The sequence below is a fragment of the Triturus cristatus genome, chromosome 6 (assembly GCF_964204655.1).
Source record: "Triturus cristatus chromosome 6, aTriCri1.1, whole genome shotgun sequence".
Taxonomy (NCBI): Eukaryota; Metazoa; Chordata; class Amphibia; order Caudata; family Salamandridae; genus Triturus; species Triturus cristatus.
The window spans coordinates 1478479424-1478504053 of record NC_140589.1 but is presented as its reverse complement, the minus strand read 5'-3'; the positions used below and the strand labels follow the sequence as shown (position 1 = coordinate 1478504053).

The 24630-nt window shown below is 49.4% G+C and overlaps 1 protein-coding gene across 2 annotated transcripts in view; it reads left to right on the top strand.

Moving 5' to 3' along the window:
- PSME4 (proteasome activator subunit 4) overlaps positions 1-24630 on the top strand; it is a 1714764-nt gene that overhangs the window by 1612728 nt on the left and 77406 nt on the right. For both annotated transcript variants that reach the window (XM_085612595.1, XM_085612594.1), the window contains one exon: positions 2687-2849. In XM_085612595.1, coding sequence (XP_085468721.1) covers positions 2687-2849 — 163 coding nt within the window. The remainder of the gene's footprint in view (positions 1-2686; positions 2850-24630) is intronic.

Here is a 24630-nt window from a genome sequence, read left to right as displayed (position 1 = left end):
CCCCGGTCCCAACAGAACTCCCCCCTCCCTGCACCCCTGCATGAGCCCAGACAGCCCCCCCAAAGTGCAGTGTGCCTGTCGCCCCATAGCTAAATACTAACTAGTCCCCCAGAGGAGGAGGGAAGCCCCCAACAGACCCCGCACGACCTCCACAGGAGGGGAACATACGCAATCAATAAATGGTGAAGGAACAACGTCCAGAGCAAGGCCTATTCAGTCACCCCTCAATTCTGATCCGGCGGGCCCTCCTCGCCAGCCGCGCCCCCCCCACCCCCCCGGCCCCGATCTCCAGGCAAAGTGTCCAGCCAGTCCCCAGCCGCCTCGGGCCGGTCGAAGAAGTGCGTGCGACCATCCACCTCTACCCTCAGCTTAGCTGGAAAGAGCATTGAGTACTTGAGATTCAGGTCCCTTAGGCGACGTTTAACACCAAGAAAGCTCTGTCGCTGCTTCTGGACCGCCGGAGTAAAGTCTGGGTAGAAATGTACCTCCATGTTGTCAAACTTGACCGGTCCCTGTTGCCTGGAGGTCTGGAGGATAGCATCTCTGTCCCGAAAATTAAAGATCCGGGCAATGAGAGGCCGCGGCGGGGCACCAGTCTTAGGTCTGCCCCCGGGGACCCGGTGAGCACGCTCCACCGCAAAAAGCTTACTTAGCCCCCGGGGCTGGAGATGGGTCAGGATCAAGTCTTCCACGAAAAGATCCGCCGCCTCCGCCTCTCGTCCCTCCGGCACCCCCACAATACGGACATTATTTCTCCGGGCCCGACCCTCGGAATCCTCCAGTCGCCGGTCCATCAGGGCGGTCGCCTGTCCAAGCCGGCGCACCTCCTTCTGGAGGGCCACCACGTCTGTCGTGAGGCTCGTTGTGGTGTGGGCCAGGGAGTCGACTCGGTCGTTTGTTTTGGACAAGTCTGCCCTCACAAGGCTCACATCCACCAGGACCGAGTCTATTTTCTGCGCTAAGGTATCGAAACGCTGGTCCACCGAGGCCTTCATCTCTGCGATGGCGCCCATGACGTCCCGGAGGGTCAGATCCACCGGATGAGCAGATGCCTCCGTCGGGCCCACCGGGGATGCACGCGATGTCTCCGGAGAACCCTTCTGGAGCGTGTAGCGGTCCATACTGTTAGCCTGGTGCGCCGTGCCACGGCGGGTCGTCTTCACCTTCGCCCGGTCGCCATCTTGTTTGGTGGACATGCTGGCTCTTCCACCGTCGTGTCAAGCTCCCCGAGCGGGCCGCTATACCAAGTCACGGGTGCCAGGGGGGGGGCGGGGGCGACCACAGAAACGCGGGTCAACCCACCGCCGGCGGGTCAGCCGGGCTCCTGGACAAGGCCACACCACCGCACCCCGCTCCGCCGCCCGACCCCGCTAGAGAGCAAGGAGGGCGCAAAAGCGAAAGCGAAAGTGCGGGGTACGCGAGTCGCCCAGCCCCGCTCGCCGCTGTTATTCACTTTGTCCCCGGATCGCCCCACTACTCCAATCCGGGGGGCCGGCGAGGAGAAGGCCGCAACCTTCGATCGATGCTCCCTCCGGTGTTCGGGGTCCGATTCGAGCCCAAAAAACGGGTGGCGCCTCAGCTCGGGTTCCCCGACACAGTCCCCTCAACAAGGACAGGATATCGCCAGGATTAATTCAGGAGGTCGCGGAGGTCCTCGGGAGCCTCGCACCTACGCGGCCATCTTGGTTGCGCGCTAGGCTCCTAGATCCTGTCCAGAGTTTTCAAGAAGGTCAAGAACGACTGTGCCCAAGTCATCTTAGTGTATCCGGACAGGGGTAGGAAGAGTATGGTATCCCGAATTCCTGAGCGTGGGCATCTGTCCTCCAGTTTGTTTGGCCATTCGGAAGGATCTACTGTCGCAGCAACAGGGAAGGGTATTGCACCTGAACATGTCAACTCTCCAACTTTATGCATGGAGATTGAGCGGCAACAGTTGAGGGTGTTTGATCTCCTGCCTAAAGTATGTGATGTCACTCTGCCAGGCAGGCATCCTTCTGCTAAAATCATCTACTCCTGCCGATGGGACAAGTCTGTGGCTTGGTGTACATCCAAATCAGTTGATCCTATGTCTGCACCCTTGTCTGAAATTCTCTTTTTCGCTCTTTCCCTCAACCGTCAAGGCTTTGCTCTGGGCACAGTAAAAGGATATCTGTCTACCATTCTGCTTTTCTACAGTTGCCATATCAATCTTCCCCGCTTAAGTCACCTAATGTGAATAGTTTCCTGAAATGTTTACAACATATGTTTCCTCCTAAACCCTTCATTATGCCTCAGTGGGACCTAAATCTTGTTTGTTCACCTTTTGAGCCGATGCACAGCTGCGCTCTACAGCTCCTAACAATCAAAACTGTCTTCCTTGTGGTAATAACGTTTGCCAGGAGGGTTAACGAATTGCAGGTGCTTTCTGTTGACCCCTAGTACTCTGCCTTTTTTCCAGTTTCCAGATCCAGTCTGACGCTTGGGATTGTTTTATAGGTGAGGAATCTGCAGGTAGAGTACCACCAAACAGATCATAACCTCAGGTAGGTAACTGACTTAGCCTCAGCCCTGATTTTAAAAATATTAACACCAAATAGTAGACAAAAGGTAGAACGTTGTCCTGCCAGTATATCGTGCTGTAGAGTACTGAAAATCACTCTTGCCAGAAATACAGTCAGTCATGTAGTAATTGATGTCTTGTTCACAGGTGAGAGAAATGGCTGCTACAACCCTGAGTGGACTGCTGCAGTGCAGTTTCCTTGCAATGGATGAATCCATGCAGGCTCACTTTGAAATGCTTAGCAAGACAAGACTGCCAAAGAAGAGGAAGAGAGACCCACACATGGTGATGGATACCATTCCTTCGGGAGGTAAAATAAGGCTGATCTTATATTTTGTTGAAAGGGTTTTGTTTCTTTGTAGGAAGCTGGCTCGGTATATACTATACCAAAGTAAGGCTAGTGTGCACAGAGTCTAGCGAGTTCCCAGAGGCATAGCAGAGGCTAAATTAGGTATGTACCAACAGCTCTCTTTGTGGTAGTGTGGGCAAGCAGTTAGGCTTATCCAGAGGGTGTGTTAAGCATTTATTGTTTTCTCTCACTCAAGGACTGATTGCACACACTCAGAGACAGAATCCAGACCAATTGGGTAAGTAGTAAAAAGGTATACTTGTATTTTATTTCTAGAACCGATGTACTGTCAATTGTAAACCTTTACACAGACATGCAATTGGGAAAGGATTTTCAGTTGTTACAGGTTGGTATAGTTTTAAAAAGCAGGTTATATTACACATTAATTACTTTTAGAATACTTTTTGATGACTTTCAGATTACATTAATTTCTGGGGTGATATGCCTAGATACCACACCTAAGGATCTCACAATGCTAGGTAAGTAAGACATGTTTTTGGTTCGAGTTGTAGTCACTGTTTTCCCCATATATAACAACAGTTCCACACTTAGAACATTTTAGGCCCAAAATCTTATATATGTTCCTATTGGAAAAATTGGTTATCGGTTTCACAGGTCGCAGGTACCCTTCAGGTTGAGGCTGCAGGCGTCATCTTGAAGCTTAAGGGAGGTAGTGGATTACCAGATGCCAGGTCAGGATCGCTGGCGAGACCTCCTCCTGGTGTTGGACCACTCAGGCCGGGAGGGGTCGGGTGCAGAACCTACTGGGTCTAGGTTCTGGTCTTGAAGTCTTGGTTGAGCAAATCCGGTGCTCACAGGAGACTTAGTCTGTACGCTGAGTGTAGGACAAGACCTCTGGGCTCTGGGGGCTGCTGGACACTGTGGTTTTTTCGCTGTTGGCAGGTCAAAGGCGGGACAGGCCGGTAGGGCTGGGGCCAAAGCAGTAGGTGTCCTCTTCTTCCTGGGTCAGCATGGCTCTTCGGTCCTTCTTCTTTCTTCCTCGAATCTTAGAAGGCAGTTTTACGGATTGCCCCTAAATACTAAATTTTTTGGCATTAAAGTGGTGTGTAGGTCGGGGCCAAGGAGTCCCTTCCTTGGGGTGAGTACACCCCCTATTATGCCACGCTCCAGTGGGAGGGGGCATAAGTCTCTCCATAATTGACTGAGCCCCCTCATCTTTAAGATGGAGGGGACTGAGTTGTGTGCTTCACCTCCCCTCCCCCGCCTGAGGGTTGGGGTTGGCAAAGGTGGGCACACCTCTCTTCCTAACTTGATTTTCCCGCCAATTCTCCCGCCCAAAGTGAGGGGGTTCAGAACCGGTGGGAGACGGTTGCTGGGGGCAGCAAAAGGCAGGGACAGCTTCCAAAGTTGGTAGGCCTTTGAAGCTTCCCCTTTGTGGACCCAGCCCATCCCTGTGGAGGAGGCATGATACCTCTGCCCATGATGGGCTTTGTTTGTAGACCCAGAGAGCAGAAGCTCTCTACCCAGGGGTCCAGAATCCTGTCTGGTGGTGGCAAATGGCGGGCAGCCATCCAGGAACGACACCAGGGCTGGTCGTTTTTCAGGGGGCATCCCTGAGTGCATTTCATTTACATTGAATCCCACATTGGCATCAGTGTGGGTTTAATGTGCTGAGAAGTCTGCTACCAAACCTTCCAGTTTTTAGTAAAGCCACAATGGACAAGAGGCAAAGATCACCTGCGGGGTTCTGTCCGGCAACAAGTCTCTTCCCCCTCTTTGCTTCTCTGGCCATTATTGCAGGGAAGCAGCGCTAGCTCCGCCATCTTAGAGCATGCTTGTCCCTTGGGAGGATGGGTGGCTTAGTTTCTACCTCATTGGAGGTCTGTCACTACAGACCTTTGGGTTTTAAACATCGTAGAAATTGGGTATGCCCTACCCTCCCAGGAGTTTCGCCCTCCTTTCCCTCCCCATCAAGGCCTTTGATCAAAAGATCATCTTCTGCTTCTCCAGCAGGAAGTACTATCATTGCTTCAAAGGGGTGCAATTGAGACAAAGGGGTGCAATTGAGATAGTTCCAGAGCAGGAAAGGAGTCGGGGTGCTACTCCCGGTGTGTCTCGATTCCCAAAAAGGATGGTCATTTACAACCGACTCCCGACCTCAGGATTTTTAATTTTTACCTCAAACAGGAGAAGTTCAAAATGTTTACCTTGGCACAGGTTCTTCTCACGCTGGAGAAGAAAGACTGGATGGTGTTGATCAATTTACAGGATTCGTATTTTCACATTCCCATTCTGAATTTGCATTGGAAGTATCTCCGTTTTACGTGGGGTCTCTACAATACCATTTTGCGGTCCTTCCGTTCGGCCTTACTTCTGCATTTCGGGTCTTCACAAAGGTAATGGCGGTGGTGGCAGCACATCTCAGAAGGTCGTGGATACCAGTGTTTCCCATTCTGATGGATACATCTGCCAGTGGATTCCTCACCTTGTGAATATCCCCTGCGCCAGCAACGTTCAGAAACTTTTGAAGCAGTCCACGCCGATGGGGTCGAAGACGACGTCACAGAGACACGGCTCCGCTCGCGACTCCGCTGACGTCACCGGCTCCATAAGAAGACCTCGTCGGCGTGATGACGTCAGTTCCCTTTTTTCCGCGCCGTCGACGCCAACGGATTTCGGAAATCGTTGCTAGTAGCTTTACTGATACTTTGTGTATTCTTCTGAGTTTCATCTGTTTCTCTTCGAGAAGATGTCGACAAAGAAGTCGGGTTTCAAACCCTGTCGGGAATGTGGCAAGCACATGTCAATTACAGATCCATATGAAGACTGTGTTTGGTGTCTCTCATCCGACCACGATGTGGATGGTTGCTCTTGCTGCCGCAAGATGAGCTCCAAAGCTCTAAAAGAAAGGGAGGCGAAGCTTTTCATCGCTCGGATGATGAAAGAAAAGAGAGGAAGAAGGAAGTCTAGATCGAGGTCGGCGTCGAAGTCGACTTCGGGGCATGCTTCGAGAAGCAAGAAGCATGAGAAGAAGAGGAGGAATTCTTCTCATCATCACTCCGATAAGAGTTTGGCTCCGAAGTCGAAGTCGCCGGCTCGACGCCGGAGGGAATCCATGTCTCCTTCTCCAGTCCCGACTTCACCTCCAGTTCCTTCTTCTCCAGTGGCTTCGCCGGCTCCGACTACATCTCCGGTTCCGGTGCAATCCCCGACGCTGGTTCCATCTCCAGCTCCAGCTTCATCTCCGGCTCCGTCTCCGGCCCCGGTTGAGGATCTTCAAGTCCCGGGTGAGCCTGCGATGCCGTTTATTCCACCGTCGGCACCGGCAGGCCCGAATCCGGTAATACCTGACCAGTATCCTGCATTCCCTGGACCAGGTCAGGACCCCTCGCATTATCTAAATGCCATGTTTGGGGTGTTTACGAGGGCCATGTATACCACTGGTGCACCTGCGGGTCCCATGGGTCCAATGGCTTTTAATTTGGGAGTGCCGCAGGTCTATCCTCAAGCTCCATTCATGCCGTTCTTTCCGGCGACGCCGTCTTGGCATCTACCGGCGCTGAGGACGTCGACGCCACTTCCCTCTTCACCGGCGCCGGCTCGACCTCGTTCGACGCCGGCTGCTCCTGCGGATCCTCGTTCGACGCCGGTGCTGGCGCCGTCGGATTCGAACACGGCGCCGCCGACGTCGCTGGTGCAGATTCGATCTAGAAGAGAAGCTCAGAGAGTGGTGGATGAAAGGAGGTTCCTTTTAGAAGAAGCTGAAGAGGGAGAGCTGGTTGAGTCTGATGAGGTGTTTGAGGAGCTTAAGGAGGCTAGTGGACTGGATTTGTCTCCTGAGTGGGAAATCACTCCACCATCAGATGAACCCTCAAAGGATGCAGCACCATATCATGTGGTCATCAGGAAGGCTGCGGAGCTGCTAGACCTTCAGTTACCAACCACGGAATTTAGGTCTAATATTCTTACTGAGGTTCTGCATTCGCCTACTGCAGTCTCGGAGCCTTTGTTACCCTTTAATGAGGCCATTATTGACCCTGTATTGGAGGTATGGCGTAAACCTTTTTCAGCTCCGCGGTCTCTAAGACGGTCGCAAGGAGGTATAGGGCGGCCCCAGGGGATCCTGAGTTATTAACATCGCACCCATCGCCTGAGAGCCTGGTGGTTCAGGCGGCTTGTTCGGGAAAATCCAAGGGTGCCTTCCCTCAGGTTCCAGGGGACAGAGAGGCTAAGAAGATAGACCAGTCGGCCAAAAAGTTATTTTCATCGGCCAGCAATGGCCCTAAAGTCAATGAACGCAACTTGTCTGTTGGGGCGCTATATCCATGCGCTCATGGACTCAGCGAAAAAATTGGCACCAAAGTTATCGGAGGAGGATAGGGCCGGCTTCAATGAAGTTTTGACTGATGCCCAGGCGGCAGCACACCAAGTAATTCAAAGTGGACTGGGCACGGCAGACTCAGTAGCCAGAGTCATGGGGTCTTCTGTTGCCACCAGGAGGGGTGCGTGGCTAAAGTCCTCTGAGTTCTCCCCGGATGTGCAGTCTACTTTGTTGGACCTGCCATTTGATGGGTCTGGTTTGTTCGGTAAGAAGGCGGATGCTGCTCTCGAACGCTTTAAGGAGAGCAAAGCTACGGCTAGATCGTTGGGCCTTCAATCCCAGCCAAGGGGATCTTTCAAGAGATATAGAGGCTTCGGAAGGGCGACTTTTCGCTCTTACAGACAGACCCACCAACAACAGCAGCAACAACAGCAAAGCTCTTTGTCCAAAGGATATAGAGGTAGAATCAGGGGTCGCTCATGTGGCCGTCAACTCTCCTCCTCTTCTTCCTCCTCCTCTGCCCCTCCCACCACCGCAAAGCAGCCCTAGATCTGACATTCTGGATCATGCTGGTCCTGTGGAGGGCCGGCTTACACATTTTCTACAAGATTGGGAATCTGTGACTACAGATCTCTGGGTTCTGGATCTTGTAGAAAATGGGTACGCCCTTCCCTTTCGGGAATTCCCTCCAAATTACCCTCCTTGTCAAGGGGCTTGCTCGGAGGACCATCGTCTTCTCCTGCAGGAGGAAGTCCTGAAGTTGTTTCAGAAAGGTGCGATAGAGGTGGTTCCAGAGCAGGAGAGGGGTCAGGGATGCTACTCCCGGTATTTCCTGATTCCGAAAAAGGACGGCAGATTGCGTCCGATATTGGACCTCAGAATCTTGAATCTTTTTCTAAAACAAGAGAAGTTCAAGATGCTCACCCTTGCTCAGGTTCTTCAAGCGCTGAATCAGGAGGACTGGATGGTGTTGATCGATTTGCAGGATGTGTATTTCCACATCCCCATCCTGAAGTCGCACAGGAAGTATCTCCGGTTTATGGTAGGATCGCAACACTATCAGTTTGCGGTCCTTCCGTTTGGTCTTACTACTGCACCCCGAGTCTTCACGAAGGTGATGGCAGTGGTGGCAGCCCATCTCAGAAGGTCGGGGATCTCGGTTTTCCCCTATCTGGACGACTGGCTGATAAAAGCGGTGTCGCCAGAGAAGGTGCTACATCATCTGCGGGATACAACTCAACTGTTGTACAAATTGGGTTTCTCGATAAACGTGCCCAAATCTCACCTGGTGCCCTCTCAGCGCAACCTGTTCATAGGTGCGGTACTGGACACTACTGTGTGTCGAGCATTCCCTCCTCCTCAAAGGTTTCTCGACATACAGGAAATGATTCCTTTGTTTGACAATGGAGCGGTCGTTCCAGTTCTGAAAGTCCTTCGCCTGCTCGGTCTGTTTGCTTCCTGCATTCTGTTGGTCAACCATGCACGCTGGCACATGAGGGCGCTCCAGTGGTCCCTCCGCAGTCAGTGGTATCAGCACAAGGGAGATCTCAGGGAGTCTGTAAGGATCTCCAGAGAAGCTGCGGCGGACCTGTCTTGGTGGAGCGTGGAAGGCAATCTGTCTCAAGGAAAGCCCTTTCATCTACCTCCATCGGTGGCCACAGTGATTACAGATGCATCCACTTTAGGGTGGGGTGCTCATCTGGGGGATCTGGAGATCAAGGGTCTTTGGTCTCTAGAGGAAAGGTTGCTTCACATCAACCTTCTAGAATTGCGTGCGATTCGTTTAGCACTCAAGGCCTTCCTCCCTTCCCTTCGCGGTCAGTCTGTTCAAGTCCTGACGGACAACACTACCGCGATGTGGTATATCAACACACAGGGAGGAGTGGGGTCTCTTTGTCTCTGGAGAGAGGCTCTGCGTCTATGGTCCTGGGCTCAGGACCATCAGATTTGTCTGATGGCAAATCATCTGGCCGGGGTTCTGAACATACGTGCAGACAGTCTCAGTCGGCAGTTCTCCGCCGACCACGAGTGGAGGCTCCATCCGGAGGTGGTTTGTCACGTCTTTCGGATGTGGGGGACTCCTCGGGTGGACCTGTTCGCCACTTACGAGAATGCTCACTGCCCGTCATTCTGTAGTCTCCAGTATCCGATGCAGGGAGCATTGGGGGACGCGTTTCAGTTGAGTTGGAGCTCTGGACTCCTTTATGCGTTTCCTCCCATACCCTTGATTCCTCGGGTTCTGAGGAAGATTCGCCAAGACCGGGCCCAAGTTATATTTATCGCCCCGGATTGGCCAAGAAGGGTGTGGTATACAGATCTTCTCCACCTCTCCTCGTGCCCTCCGCTCCGTCTCCCTCTGAGGGCAGACCTCCTCTCGCAATCGGAGGGGCAGGTTCTACACCCCCACCTCCAGAGCTTACACCTTCATGCCTGGAGATTGAACGGGGCAACCTGAATTCTTTTTCTCTCCCGCCTGATGTGGTAGATGTAATTTTGTCTGCCAGACTAATTCCACCAAATCTATATATTCCTATAGGTGGTCTAAATTTGTACTTTGGTGTGGAGAGAAGTCAATTGATCCTTTGAAGGCTCGTCTGTCTAATATTCTACAGTTTGCCCTTTCGCTTGCTCAGCAAGGCTTTGCTGTGTCCACTGTAAAGGGATACTTATCGGCTTTGGCGGCTTTCCTTTGCTTGCCGGACCAGCCTTCATTATTCAAATCACCTATAGTGCTTAGATTTCTCAAGGGCCTCACAAACAGATTTCCTCCTACTCCCTTTATTGTGCCTCAATGGGACTTAAACCTTGTCTTGACTTATCTTATGGGTTCTCCTTTCGAGCCCTTACACAAGTGTCCCTTGAGACTGTTGTCTTTTAAGATGGTATTCCTCATTGCAATTACCTCGGCAAGGAGGGTAAGTGAGCTTCAAGCTCTAAGTTCAAAACCCCCGTTTTTGACATTCATGCTGAAAGAATGGTACTCAGGACCAGGGCTGCGTTTTTGCCTAAGGTGGTTACTCCCTTCCATCTGGGGCAGTCCATTACCCTTCCTTCCTTCTATCCTCCCCCTCACCCTTCCAAGGAGGAGGAGAGACTTCACCGCTTGGACCCTAAGAGGGCGGTGAGCTTCTACCTGGACAGGACAAAGGACTTCAGAGTTGATGACCAGCTCTTCGTGGGCTTTGTTGGCTGCAGGAAAGGTCGAGCGGTGCACAAGCGCACCCTTTCCAGATGCATTGTCTTGTGCATCAAGATATGCTACTCTTTGGCTGGTAAGGAACCTCCAGAGGGTTTGAGAGCTCATGCCACTAGAGCAAAGTCTTCCACTTCTGCTTTGTCTGGGGGGGGTTCCTGTGGAGGACATTTGTAGGGCGGCAACTTGGGCCTCCCTTCACACCTTCGCAAAACATTATTGCTTAGACACTGAGGTGAGGAGGGACGGACACTTTGCTCGTTCCGTCCTTCAGGACTTTCTGGTATAGAAGGGTGGACATCCTCCTCCGGGAGTGGGGACTGCTGTGGAATCTATTCACAAGGTGAGTAATCCACTGACAGATGTATCCATCAGAAGAACAAGTTACTTACCTTCGGTAACGCTTTTTCTGGTGGATACAGTATCTGCCTGTGGATTCCTCGCTGACCCACCCGCCTCCCCGTTGTCCACCCTTGTATACCTACAATAGTGATGATGGTGTTTTTAAAATGTATTTGTTTCTGTCAAAGGCGTTGTGTTGTTTCTTTTGCCTTTCTACTTGTTCTCCACACTATGTGTGTTGATTTGCATATTGTGTACTGTGTATGCTGTATATATATTGCTGTCAGTCCGTCCGAGTGCCTCGAAGGCACGGAAAAAAGGGGCGGAACTGACGTCATCCCGCCGACGAGGTCTTCTTATGGAGCCGGTGACGTCAGCGGAGTCACGAGCGTAGCCATGTCTCTGTGATGTCGTCTTCGACCCCATCGGCGTGGACTGCTACAAAAGTTTCCGAACGTTGCTGGCGCAGGGGATATTCACAAGGTGAGGAATCCACAGGCAGATACTGTATCCACCAGAAAAAGCGTTACCGAAGGTAAGTAACTTGTTCATCTGGACGACTGGCTGCTTAAAGCAAATTTGCCAGGGATAGTCTTGCATCATTTGCAGGTAACAACACAGCTGTTGTTCAGCTTGGGATGTTCGATAAATGTACCCAAATCTCACATGGTGCCCTCTCCGCGCAACCTGTAAATAGGGGCAGTACTGGACACTACTGTGAGTCATTTCTTCCCGCCTCCACAGAGGATTCAAAACATCCAGGCTATGATTCCACTGTTTCAAAATGGAGCGTCTGTTCCAGTCCTAAAGGTCTTGCGCCTGCTCGGTCTCTTTGCATCCTGCATTCTGTTGGTCAACCATGCATGCTGGCAAATGAGGGCCCTCTAGTGGTGCCTCTGCAAGCAGTGGTTTCAACACAACGGAGATCTTGAGGAATTTATCAGAATCTCCAGAGACACTGCAGTGGATCTGCAATGTTGGAGTGTTCCAGGCATCCTGTCTCAGGGGGAATCGTTTCACCCTCCTTCTCCTGTATGTTGGGAAGCTCTTCTGGGGGATCTGGAGGTCAAAGGTCTTTGGTCTCCAGAGGAAAGATTGTTGCATATCAATCTTTTGGAATTGCGGACAATATGTTTGGCTCTCAAGGCTTTCCTTCTCTACCGTGAGGTGGTATATCAACAAATGGGGAGGAGTAGGGTCATATCTTCTCTGCAGAGAGGCTCTGTGACTCTGGTCCTGGGCTCAGGACCATCGGCTTTGCGTAATCACAAATTATCTTACGAGAGTTCTGAATGTGCATGCGGACAGATCAGTCGGCCGTATTCGGCCGATCACGAGAATGCGTACTGCCCGTCATCTGCAGTCTCCAGTATCCGATACAGGGAGCGCTAGGGGATGCATTACAGTTAGATTGGTGCTCACAGTTTCTTTATGTGTTTCCCCCGATACCCTTGATTCCTCCAGGTCTGAGGAAGATTCGCCAAGACCGGGCCCAAGTCATATTGATCACCATGGATTGGCTACGAAGGGTGTGGTACACAGACCTCCTTTATCTCTCATTGCACCCTCTGCTCTATCTCCCTCTCAGGGCAGACCTCTCGCAATTGCTGGGGCAGGTTCTACACCCCCACCTCCAGACCCTGCACCTTAATGCCTGGAGATTGAACGGAGCAACCTGAGTTGTTTCTCTCTCCCACCAGATGTTGAGGATGTTAATTTATCGGCTAGAAGGCACTCCACCAAATCTGTCTATGCTGGTAGGTGGGCTAAATTTGTGAAATGGTATAGAGAGAAATAGAGTGATCCCTTAAACGACCATTTATCTGACATTCTGAGTTTTTCTCTTTCCCTGGCGCAACAGCGTTGCGCTGTGGAAACTGTTAAAGTCTACTGATCTGCCTGGTCGGCTTTTCTTTGTTTGCCAGATCAACCCTCTCTGTTTAAACTTGCTTTCGTTATGAGAGTCATTAAGAGTCCTACTTATAGGTTTCCTCCCACTCCCTTTATTATGGCTCAGTAGCATTTGAATCTGGTTCTTACGTTTTTGATAGGTTCGCCCTTTGAACCTTTGCATAGTTGCCTTTTAAGGTTTCTTGCATTTACAACAATATTTTAGTAGCAATCACGTTATCTAGGAGTGTGAATAAATTGCAAGCTCTTAGTTCCAAGCCTCTTTTTACATCTTTCCATGTGGATAAGATGGTTCTTAGGACCAGAGCTGCTTTCCTGCTAAGGTGGTCACTACATTCCACTTGGGGCAGTCCATTACCTTACCTACTTTCTACCCTCTCCCTCATCCTTCTAAGGAGGAGGGGAGGCTTCATTGTTTGGATCCCAAGAGGGCAGTGAGCTTCTACTTAGACAGAACCAAGGACTTCAGGCTGGATTCATCGGATATGCAGGCAAGATGAAGGGCAAGGCTGTTCACAAAAGAATGTTGCCCAGGTGGATAATCCTGTGCATCAAATTTGGCTATGCCATGGCCAAGAAGGAGCCTCCTGAAGGTATTCATGCTCATTCTACCAGAGCTAAATCTTCTTCGGCTTTGGCTTAAGATGTCCCTATGCTTGACATCTGTAGAGTGACAACTTGGGCCTCCCTCCACACTTTTGCAAAGCATTAATGCTTGGATTCAGAAGTGAGGAGGGACGGCCATTTTGCTCGTTCTGTGTTACAGTATTTTTTGGTATAGACAGGCAGGCACCCTCCTCCGAGTCTTGGACTGCTTGGGGATTCTATTCAAAAGGTTAGTAATCTACAGCCAAGTGTATCCATCAGAACAAGTTATTTACCTTTGGTAACGCTTTTTCTGGTGACTACAGTATCTGCCGGTGGATTCCTCACTGGCCCACCCGCCTACCCCATTGCCTGTCTGATTAAACCGAAAAAATGTAAAGACTGTATTATCTTTTGTTGTTATGTTTTATGTGATTTTCTGCTTAAATAATGAGGTTATTTAGATTTGGGAAATATCTATGGTGTGGTATTTCCTTATTTGGGTGTGTATCATATACTATGTATTCTTGTAGAAATGTTGTAAGGTCACCCATTTCCCCTCGAAGGCATGGAGAAATTGGTGAAACTGACATCAGCACACTGACTAGGTCTTCTTATGGCGCTGTTGACGTCACCCGGAGTCGCGTGTGGAGGCGTTCCATTGTGATGTCCTCATCGACGTGGGAGAGCTGAGGAGAAACGTTTCTGCAGAATGCTGCGTATTGGGTTAATTCAAAAGGTGAGGAATCCACAGGCAGATACTGTATCCACCAGAAAAAAGCGTCACTGAAGGGAAGTAACTTGTTCTTCTGGTATAGCTATATACCATACTTCATAGGAAGTTGTCTTCAGGCAGGAGGGATTCTAGTAGCCAATTGGCTAGTGACTGCAACCTCCCCTAAGGGCTTTTTCTGGGCATAAAAGGGGCACCCTTGGCACCTGGGGCTCAGATTTCGCTTAACTGGAATAGGAAAGAAGGACCACCCTGCTGACCCTGGAACCGTCAAAGCAGAGGCTGCACCGAAGTTGGACTGCATCTGCTGCTCCTTTGGTTAGCAAAGTAAAGGACTTTGCCTGCTGTGTCTTCCCCTGAAACCAGCTAGAAGCAGAGACTCCAAGCATCAGTTGACTAACTTGCTGTTCTCAGCAGATTGGTGCAAAAGCTGAAGAATCCTGCTGGGGCTACTTGGTAGCCCAGATCAACAGATCGGCCCGCCTTGCTGCCGTGCAGCCTCATAGACCAGGAGCTGAGTTTACTGGATGCAGAAGAGTCGTCGGAGTGCAGCTTGATCACACAGAAGAAGAGTTATTGCTAAAAGAAGGAAACCACTGTGCTGGGTGACTGATAACTCAGTGGCGATTGGACTTCTTTTTTTTATTTTTATTTTTTATTGTTTTGATCAGGGAAATCAAGAGAAACATTATTACACTGAAAAAGAATAGTAATACAAAGCAGAGGAAAAGGACCAAATAATCACTGCAAATTCCACATTATCAGAAACAACTATAAATCCCAAAGTACAGGGTAGAAAACACAGAGGGTTACGACTACTTCATTAAATCTCATCAGTTTCCCAAATCGGGCCCCATACCCGGAGACCTCTTTTTTTGGCTCTTTTCCCTTTACATTTATAGAGTGCCTTCTCTAAGTTAAAAACATGGTGAAATCTTGCATAGCATTCCTGAAAGGAGGGTGATTCTGCATCCTTCCAATGAGTTGCAATAATTAAACGAAGAATGGCAGAAGCCATGAAACAAAAATAAACTTGGGAAGAATCCAAACATAAGCTATCATCAATCCCAATTAAAATCAGAGTAGGAGTTAGTCGTGCTAGGCCACCAGTGACTTGATTAAGAAAATTCTCTATCTTTAATTTCAAGTTATCAAGCTGATTACACGCACTGAACATATGAATCATATCTGCCGGACCGTGATTACATCTAGGGCAGCGATCAGTTTCCCTTTTCCCCCCAGCTAAAGAGTTTAGCAGGGGTATAATATAGCCTAAACAGGGTTTTAAAGTGTTGAGCTTTAAGGTTAGCTGCGAGAAATATTTTTTTTGACAAATAAAGAGACCTACAGATATCCACGTCTGGATCCCCCAGCAAACCTGCCCAAACACTTTCTGAGCTGGCAATATCGTCCTGATTGGTATTCAACAAAATTAAGTATAAATCCTTTACCCGTGGCTGCTTATGCCCAAGCCAATCAAGTATCGGAATATTTTCCAGTCCTGTTATTTGGGCCATTGCTATTTTAATAATCTCCCTGAGTTGTAAGTATTTGAATAAGGTCTTGGTTTCCACCCCAAATTGAGTTTGAAGCTCTTCAAAGGATTTTAACTCAGATTGCTCAAATAGATCTCCAATTACATTTATGCCAGCCTGTTCCCAAGTTTTCCCTAGATTGTCATAAAATAAGGGTGGGAACATAGACGAGCGCCAAATAGCATGATATCTATGCAGCTTGGGGATCCTCAGAAGTTTACTTGTTTTATTCCAAACATTCCAGGCGGTTCTAACAATTTTGAACCGCGTTCTTTTATAATAACTCCCGTCTTGTTGCCTTAATAAAACACCTGGTGCGAGATCCCCTAGGGCCAACTCATAGATAGAAGGGGGAGAGTCCCTACTATGAATCGCCGAGGTAGTTCCTACTCCAGTTTTAGGCCGAAACAAGCTAATCATTTGCTGCAAAGTAATAGCCCAAAAATAATATTGCATATGGTGGATTGCCAATCAACAGCTTTATTGATCTTCTGATCTTTTTATACCCCCATATAAACTGAGAAAATATCCCTTCAATTTTTATAAAAAGCTCTTTGGGGGGTTCAATTGGGATACATCTGAAAAGGTAAAAAAATTTAGGGAACGTAGTCATTTTAATGGTATTAGCACGTCCTATAATAGAATTGTATAGTTTATCTATACGCTTTAAATCAGTGCTAATCTTGGTTAACAGCTGTGCCAGATTAATGTCCCAGATAGTTGCTACCATCGCATTTATATTTATCCCTAAGTAAATAGCCTCGGGGGACCTCCGAGCATCGTAAAACAGGGTATTATTAGAACAGACAATCTTGGTTTTAGCTGTATTCAGCCTGTAGCCAGATTGGCTACCGAATTCTAGTGCCAAAGCCTCTATACGGACCAATGCGGCCTGGGGGTCGGGGGTGACTATAGCAATGTCATCCGCATAGGCTAAGACTTTAGTACTAAATCCCCTAACCACTATAGGTTTGTTAGCCTGATCATTGAGCATAGCTCTGATTAAAGGATCTATATACAAAGCAAAAAGAATCGGGGAGCATGGACATCCCTGTCTGGTGCCACGTGAGATCTTAATTCTCCCGGATTCCATCCCCATCATTTGTATTTTTGCATATGGTTGTATATACATGGCCTTTATAGCAGTCTGAATATGAGGGCCAAAACCATTAGTGTTTAAGATCTGCCATAGGAAGGCCCACTCAACCTGATCAAAGGCTTTCTGAGCATCTAATAGAATCAGAGACATTTGACCCCCCGTCTGTTCAGTAATATCGAATAGAGAGATCACCCGACGCACATGATCAGTTGTTCCGCGAGCAGGAATAAATCCATGCTGCCATGGGCTAACCAGGGAAGCTATTATTTTTGATAGTCTATTGGCTATAATTTTAGAATATAATTTCTCGTCGGTATTTATCAAAGAGATTGGTCTATATGAAGCGGGATCTTCAGGTGGTTTCCCTTTTTTCAGAAAGACAATTAAGTTGGTATCTTTCCAAGAATGAGGTGTGGTACCATGATATTGTACTGCTAAAAACAAGTCCAGTAACATATGCGCTAGCTCAGGCTGCAAAGCTTTATAGATTTCTATCGGAATTGCATCTGGGCCAGCAGCCTTGCCAGATGCCATAATCTGTAATGCCTCATTAACTTCAGCTATTGTAATATCTTTTTCCAATTCCTGAATAATTGTAGGAGGAGTAATTAAGCGCTGCCCTGCTACTATTTCAGGATCAATCTCAGATTTATAGACACCATAAAATTCAGCGAAAACTTGAAGAATATCCTGAGGATCAGTTACTCTATTCCCATCCTGCCGTTTAACCTCCAGGATATTATTAGCAGCCATCCTCTGTTTCAATTTTAGTGCAAGGTGTCTTCCGGTCGTTTCCCCATATTCATAATTATCCCTAGTCCGTGTTTGATATACTTTAGCATTCCTATTATTATATATTCCGTTTATTTTGGCTTTAACCCTTATCACTTCTAGTTCAATTAGCCTCGCTGCATCCTTCTGTTTGCTTTCAATAGTTCGGAGATGTAATTCCTCGTTCATAGAGAGATCAGCTATAAGTTGTTGCAAAGCCACCCTATACTCTTTCATAAGACGTCCAGCGAAACTAATGATTTCCCCCCTTAGGCATGCTTTAAACGTATCCCAAACAATTTCCCTGGATGCGCTATAACGATTTGCCTCAAAAAATTGCTTGGTCCAACTCCTAATATGATCAAAAAATCCTTCAGTTACCAAAAGTTTCCTATCGAAGGACCATTTGATAGGGCGATTCAAATGTTCCAAGAGCTCTAACTCGAGTATCAAAGGGTTATGATCTGATAGCATCTTTGGGAGTTTCCGTATATTGGCCCGGTCTATAAGGGAGGTAGATATGAAGAAATAATCTAGCCTGATATATTTCTGATGGGGACAGGAAAAGTAAGTATAACCAACATCTCCTACTACTTTACGAGTCCACACATCAACTAATTCATGGCTCCCTGCTAAGGCTTTAAGGGCCTTAAATACCCGTGGCTTCCTCCCATCATACCTTCCCAAGAAGATGTCCGATATGCCTAAATGGATATTAAAATCCCCACAAATTATAAGTGGAGAGGGCCAGGCTGCTAACTCAAGCTCCAACTCGGCCCATAAATCAGAGTCATCAAAGTTGGAGCCATAAATTGTGCACAGGGTTACTCTACAAGGTAGTAGAGCTATAGCCCATCTCCCCCACTTATCTGCTAGGGTTCGCTCCACCTCAGGCATCCGAGTGGAGGTGTGAATAGCCACTCCTCTTGTAGTGGTAGTCTGTCGTGAGCAGATCGTCTGCTTGTACCCGGGAATAATATTTAGCCCTCTCTTCTGGAAAGGTATATGGGTCTCTTGTTGGCAGATAACGTCCACCCCCCATGAGTGAATAACTTCTGCAGATCTGTACCGTTTACCAGCATCGTTCAACCACCCTATGTTCAAAGAACAGATTCTCAGCCTACCCATCATAGTAATTTTTATTCCGGTGCAGTGATTTTAAACATCCCAATAGCTCAATATCAAACAAACTTTGCCACTTTTCTGATTTCCCTGGTTTCCCTGAACTTTTTACTCCACACCCTTCCCTTCCCACCCCACTCCCTAACCCTCGACTCCCCACCCAACCCACCCATCCCACCCGCCCTGTAAGTGAAGGCAACAGACCTGGCAGGTCTGTGGTGGATGAATATTGTGCTCTCCTGAAAGTAAACAAAACTTAGCTAGCTAATACCCCCTATTTATCACCTCCCATGACCAGAAAGCCTTATATTCCTATATTCTACCCGTCCTGCAGAAAGAGGGAACAAAGAGAAGGGAGGCAAAACAGGATATAATTAGATTAGTTACACCTAAGATTTAGCCTTCCCTCCTGTATCCAGAAACTCCTTTGCCTTTATCTCGGACGTAAAAAAGCTTGTAGTATCCCTCCAGATTACTTTTAAACGGGCGGGGTTTAAGAGGAAGGCCTGAGCTACCTTCTCTTGAAAGGGCTTGATCATCTGGCGTAGACGCCACCGGCGTTCTACAGTGACATTGCAGAAGTCGGGTCTGACAAATAAAGAAAACCCCTCAGCTTTTAATTGGGCTTCTGGTCTAGCTCTTTCAAATACACTCTGTCTTAGCAAAAAATTCCCAAAATAGACCAGTAACGCCCTGGGTTTGGCATCAGGTCGAGCAGGTTGACGGATGGAAAAAGGAACCCGGTGCGCCCTTTGTACCTCCTTATGCCAGTCCCAGCCAACCAGATCCGGCAAGGAGGTCTGCAATAATTGAGCAATATAGGTACGAGGATCAGACCCTTCCCTTCCCTCCGGAATACCCAAAAATCTCAGGTTAGAACGCCTACCGCGGGGGTATCTGCGCGCCACCATTGCTGCCTGCGGCCTCACCAGCCCCGTCCCCTTAGTTGACTCCTTTCCTAGCCCCGAGCACGGAATTCCCCCAGTCCTCGATCTGTTCCCCTTCCCCTCTTTAGACTCCTGTGGATGGCTGGGGTCCCCCATTCGGGGAGCACGTGCTGTTACTGTCGATTGCAGGTTGCCTTGCGGGTGTGGTTTTTGTGTTGTTTGTGTTAAATGAAACCGTATTGTGGGGTCAGAGTGATGTGGCCCACGACGCTGATACCTCCTGATTTTGCTCCTCTGCAACGCCAAGTGTTTTTGTATGTATGTCATATGCTCCTGTCATTCTAGCGGCCGGCCGGAAGGTTGTAGGCCCATACCTGTATATTCTTGAGATTGCAATAAACGGTTTCAAAAAAAAAAAAAAAAAAATCTCAGGTTATTCCTACGCTGGTAATTTTCCCCCTCCTCGAGCTTCCACTGAATGTCCATAAGTCGTGCCTCATGAGCATCCACTTGACCTTTGGAACCAGCAACCTCTAATTCCAAAACTTCTGTCCGAGTCTCAATATCGGTCATACGATCGCTTATATCCTTACAAGTCTTTGCGACCTTCCTGATTGCCCCTTGAAGTTTGCGATAGGCATTCTGTGACCTCTTGCTTTCCGTCCGGGATTCCTCTCGATGTGCAACCAAATACTGCATAATTGACTCTAATGTTGGAGGAGCCGGATTAAGCACTGCTTCTGATCCATTGTTTAAATTAGGTTTAATAGTACCGATCAATTGGTCCCCAAGTGCATAATCCCAATTCAAGGTCGCCTGTTTTTGACCCTCAAGACTCTTAGGGCAAAGATTCAGAGATCGTACTGTTGCGGCGGACGCTGAAGCGGAGGGTAGCTTAGCCTTGTGTTGTGATTGCTGCTCATCGCTAGACAAGGTATCCCCGCCCGAATCAGAGCCAGCATCTGACCAAGTTGCATCAGAGAGAGAAAAAAAATCATTTGCCTCTGAATCTAGATCTTTATCCCAGTCCCGTTGTGGGGTCCGATGACCGCTAAAGCCCCATTTACGATTTAACCCTTGGTCAGTCATCTGAGGGGTAGTACTCTGAGCTTTTTCCATCAAAACTTTGATCTGACCCGGCTGAAGCCCTGTTTTCAGATCAGGGGGTATAACGTGCGAGCTTTCCCCACCTTCCAGTGACTCCACCAAGTACCCCTGGATGGCTTCCTGAGCCTGATCGAGACAGAAATTCTGTTTATCTGTCACCGAAACAATGGTCCGAGGGTCTAGAGGTGAATTTCCTTCTCGCCGGCAGTTCTCCTCGAGAAGAGGCATGGGTGCTTCCTTAACCCGGCCATCCGTACCTAATTCCGTTTGCAGCAACAAATTAAGCGTAGGCTCCTTCTGCCCCTCTTTGCCCCCACTCGACTCCTTACCCGGTATCTTGGGGACGCCATCTCCTCCGTCCAGCCCGTTACTTTTCCTGTTGGAGGGACCGGGAGCGCCGACAGCCTGAACGGCCTGCCCTCTGAGCAAATCAATTACTGACACCGAGGACCGGTGTGGCTGGGGCTGAGTGCCTCCACCCTTCCCCTTCCTGTCCACCGAGGTCTCCGTGAGAGCGCCGGGCTTCTGCTTACGTCCGCGAGCCGGGATGTCAGTTTCCAAAGGTAATGATGATGGGCCCTGGCGATCCGCTGTGGCTCTGCCTTTTGTGATAGACTTTGGCCCCATGGTACAAACAGAGACTGAAGCGACGGCTGGCAGGCGGGAGGCGCAGAGCCTCTCAACGCGCTCCAAACGAAGAAGCAGCTGTTCCGTGTATCGGGCTAACGCTGAAGCCCAGCTGCGTAAGTTGCTTGTATCGCCGCAGAATTCTTTTACCATTGAATTGCTGTCTTTGTGATAACGCTCGGGGGGGGGGTCCGCATCCTTGTGTTAGGGACATCAGCATAGCATTGCAGATAGTACATCTACATCCTTTCGGGAGAGCACAACCGGCTGGTGTACCTCACTCCTCACTCAGCCGCCATCTTGCCGGCGATTGGACTTCTAGTGACCCAGAGATGGCTTTGAGGGCTATCTTCCCATGAGGGTTTCAGTGTTTAACCATGTACTCCCCAATGGGGCGACCAAGTTTTTCCGCTGTAAGAATGCCAGTTTTGCACTTTTACTGTCAGAACATATAAAACACAGGTAAAATATGCTGCATCCTGCCTTAGGGTTCGGTAGGCCTGCCATATGGGTGACTTACACACATTACCAGGCTAGGCTTGGCTTTGTGGCAAGGCCGGGCTAGCAGTTGAAAAATTGCCCCTCCAATTTTCAATACCAAACTGGGATGTAGGTCTTACCTAGGTCACATCCTGGATGGCGCAACCAGTGCTGCAATCCCTGGAGTGACCCTCTGACTTACGTGCCCTGGGTTCCATACACCAGGTGCTTACAAATAAGTTGGTTTATGCCAATTTGGTATAAGCCAATCCGACATACATGGTTTAGGGTCAGGGCACTAGCATGAAGTTCTGATTGGCAAGCACCAGTGCACCCTCAGAGTAAACTTTTTTGTGAGCAGTACCCCTGTGCGCCGGTAGGTGGCATTGTTAGCTCTGCATGGCTTCATCCACGCCGGAAGTGACGTGGGCAGTGCCTATATCGGCGCCACCCTGGCTGGCTGATGTCAGTTCTTTTCTTTCCGCGCCAGTTAACGCAGATCCGAAGAAAGCTACCCTTCAGTCACTTTTTGACTGTGCTTTTTCGATGTTTTGTTGAATTGTTTCGATAGTTCTTCTGTGTGACAGGGAAATCCACTAGGAATGCCGGCTTCAAACCCTGCGGCGCCTGTCATCGACAGATGTCGGAGACAAACCCACATCTTGTATGCCTCTGGTGCCTGGAACATACCATGATGCGAGGACCTGCGTCGACTGCCACGCCATGCACCCCAAGGCCTTGAGGGAGCAGTCCCTCAAGCTCCTTACAGCTCCACGTGCGGCGCCGCAACTGTCACGATTCCAGTTGAGAAGTAGGTCCCGGGATCACTTGTGGAGCCATTGATCTTCATCGCAGTTGCAGTCGTTCAGGTAAGTCCCACAAGCAGATAAAAGTAAGAAGTCGGAGATTTCTTTGACTTCACCACGTCTGTCGAAGTCATCCAACGAGACGAGGGAGTGTCTTTATACAAGGCTTGGCTCAGCAGTTAAGCCTGCGCCTAGGCCTGCTCTGCTCTGCTCCTTTCCGTGGTTCCAAGTGCCGTAACAACCCCCACCCAACTCCAATTTTATGAGGCTATTGTAGGAGAGTAGGGTCTGCTTTCTATGTTCACCCCCACTTTTTGCTTTTCCTTCACTGGTTTTCGACTTAGATGTGGCTGTGGGCCTGCTAATCAGACCCACAGCCCAGCTGTTCTCTCTCTAAATTCATACTATGTACTTTAGGTACATAACCCAATTGGTTAGGGTCACCTTTTTGGCCCCTGTATAGTGTACCTTAGGTACCCAGGGCATAGGTGTACCCTAGGCCTACCAGGGGCTGCAGCATGTATTGTGCCACCCCTGGCCTGGCCTTCCATTATGACACAACTGGCTGATCACTCAGCTGGGGCAAGGTCGTGTAATCACTCCTTGCTTAGGTGTAGTATTCCTATACCTACCTTATATATAGACACATGTGTACCTATCAGCCACTCCTATGGCAGGCCTTAACAATCCTGGAGGCAGATTGCTTGGTAACATGTGAGATGGTGCTCTAGCATGAGCTGAGCCTGTCTGCAGCTTTCGGAACCATGTCCTTATAGCTGTTCTATGATATAGCCTACCATATACTCTTAAAGTACCTTATAATCTTAAACGGTTATGGTAACTATGGTTTGGTTTTATCGAAAGATGTCGTGTAAGGTGTCTAACACTTTGGAATAATACCCCCATACCATTTCTGGCCATGAGGATATTATTCCTCCCTTCTAGAGGGAGAAGACATGTTGAAACCAACTTACCCGGTTAAAAGTTAACCAGAGCCCCAGCATCACAAAATGGATGCTGCTGCCACAGACACAAGTCTGACCTGCTGCTGGGAGTCCTTCCAGCGAGGGAGGCTTGGACAATAGGTTTCCTGCCTTGGGAGGTGCGAGCACCACCCCAGACAGGAGTTAGTGTATTGGGGCAGGGAGGGATGAAAGAAACTAGACACTGCCTGGGGCACACAAGGTGTCCCATGCATAGTCCAGTTCAAACCGGCGCTGGGGCACTCCAGCCCCAGCTCTGGCGCGAAACTAGGCAAAGGAAAGTGGGTGGAGCCACTCCCCTTCCTGGTCCCACCCATAGGAGGGACCTTGCAGGTAGCCCAGCCCACTAGCCCAGTATATCAGTATCTAGCTGAGCCCTGCTAAATTAGATTAACCTGAATCTGCAACTTGAACAGAAACTCTGGACCTTCGACATTCGACCTCAGGAAGAAGACTGAAGAAATCTCCCTTGTGGCCAAGGAGTGACCACCCTGGGCAACCAGGCACCATCCAGCGACCGCTGCTTGCTTTGCGACTGAATCCTACGAGGGACGACTGCAGAGACTGACCAGCGCCGAGACTTCCAGACACTTCTGAACCAGATCCACATCTCCAGCGAAGCTGAGACCCGTGGAGGCGACGTGGGACCGGCGACCTGGGAAAAGTGGCTAGTACCTGACTAGCGCGACTTCCGAGGCTCCCTCGAGGCTGTGCTTGGGGAATTGAGAAGCCCCCATCCCGAGCACCATCTGCAAAGAAGATCAGCTCCCCACACTTCACGTGTTCTGCGTGGGGCCCTTCTGCACCTGTGTTGCTCGACGTGTTGTCCGGTTGCTGGCCCGTTGGCTAGTAGCCTCTGCGACGACGAACCTTTACTTTCATCTTGCTGGTCCGGCTCCTCTGTGAAAGAGAAGCACCCCAGACCTTCCTGGTCTGCACCAGAAGCAAGTCCTCCATCCTGTGTGGGTTCCGCTTGCCAAGGCTTGTTGGGTCCTGACTCGACTTCGACGCCACCGACAGCAAGAGCCTTCGTGGGACAGCTCACCTCCTGGTCCTGGTCGTCCTCGACGCCTCCTGGTACCCGTGACTGCTGCGACAAGCTTCACCTCTTCACCTGCATCTTCACGACATCGCCTGGTTCCTTCCCGGCTCCTGGCTGGTGACCTAGACTCTGTCCCTTCTGCTTGCAGGTTCCTTCCTTCTTGATCCCCTCCTTGGGATCCACCGGACACTCTTCACTGACTGCCTGTCAGCAACTTTCCTTCAGGCATCCATAGAA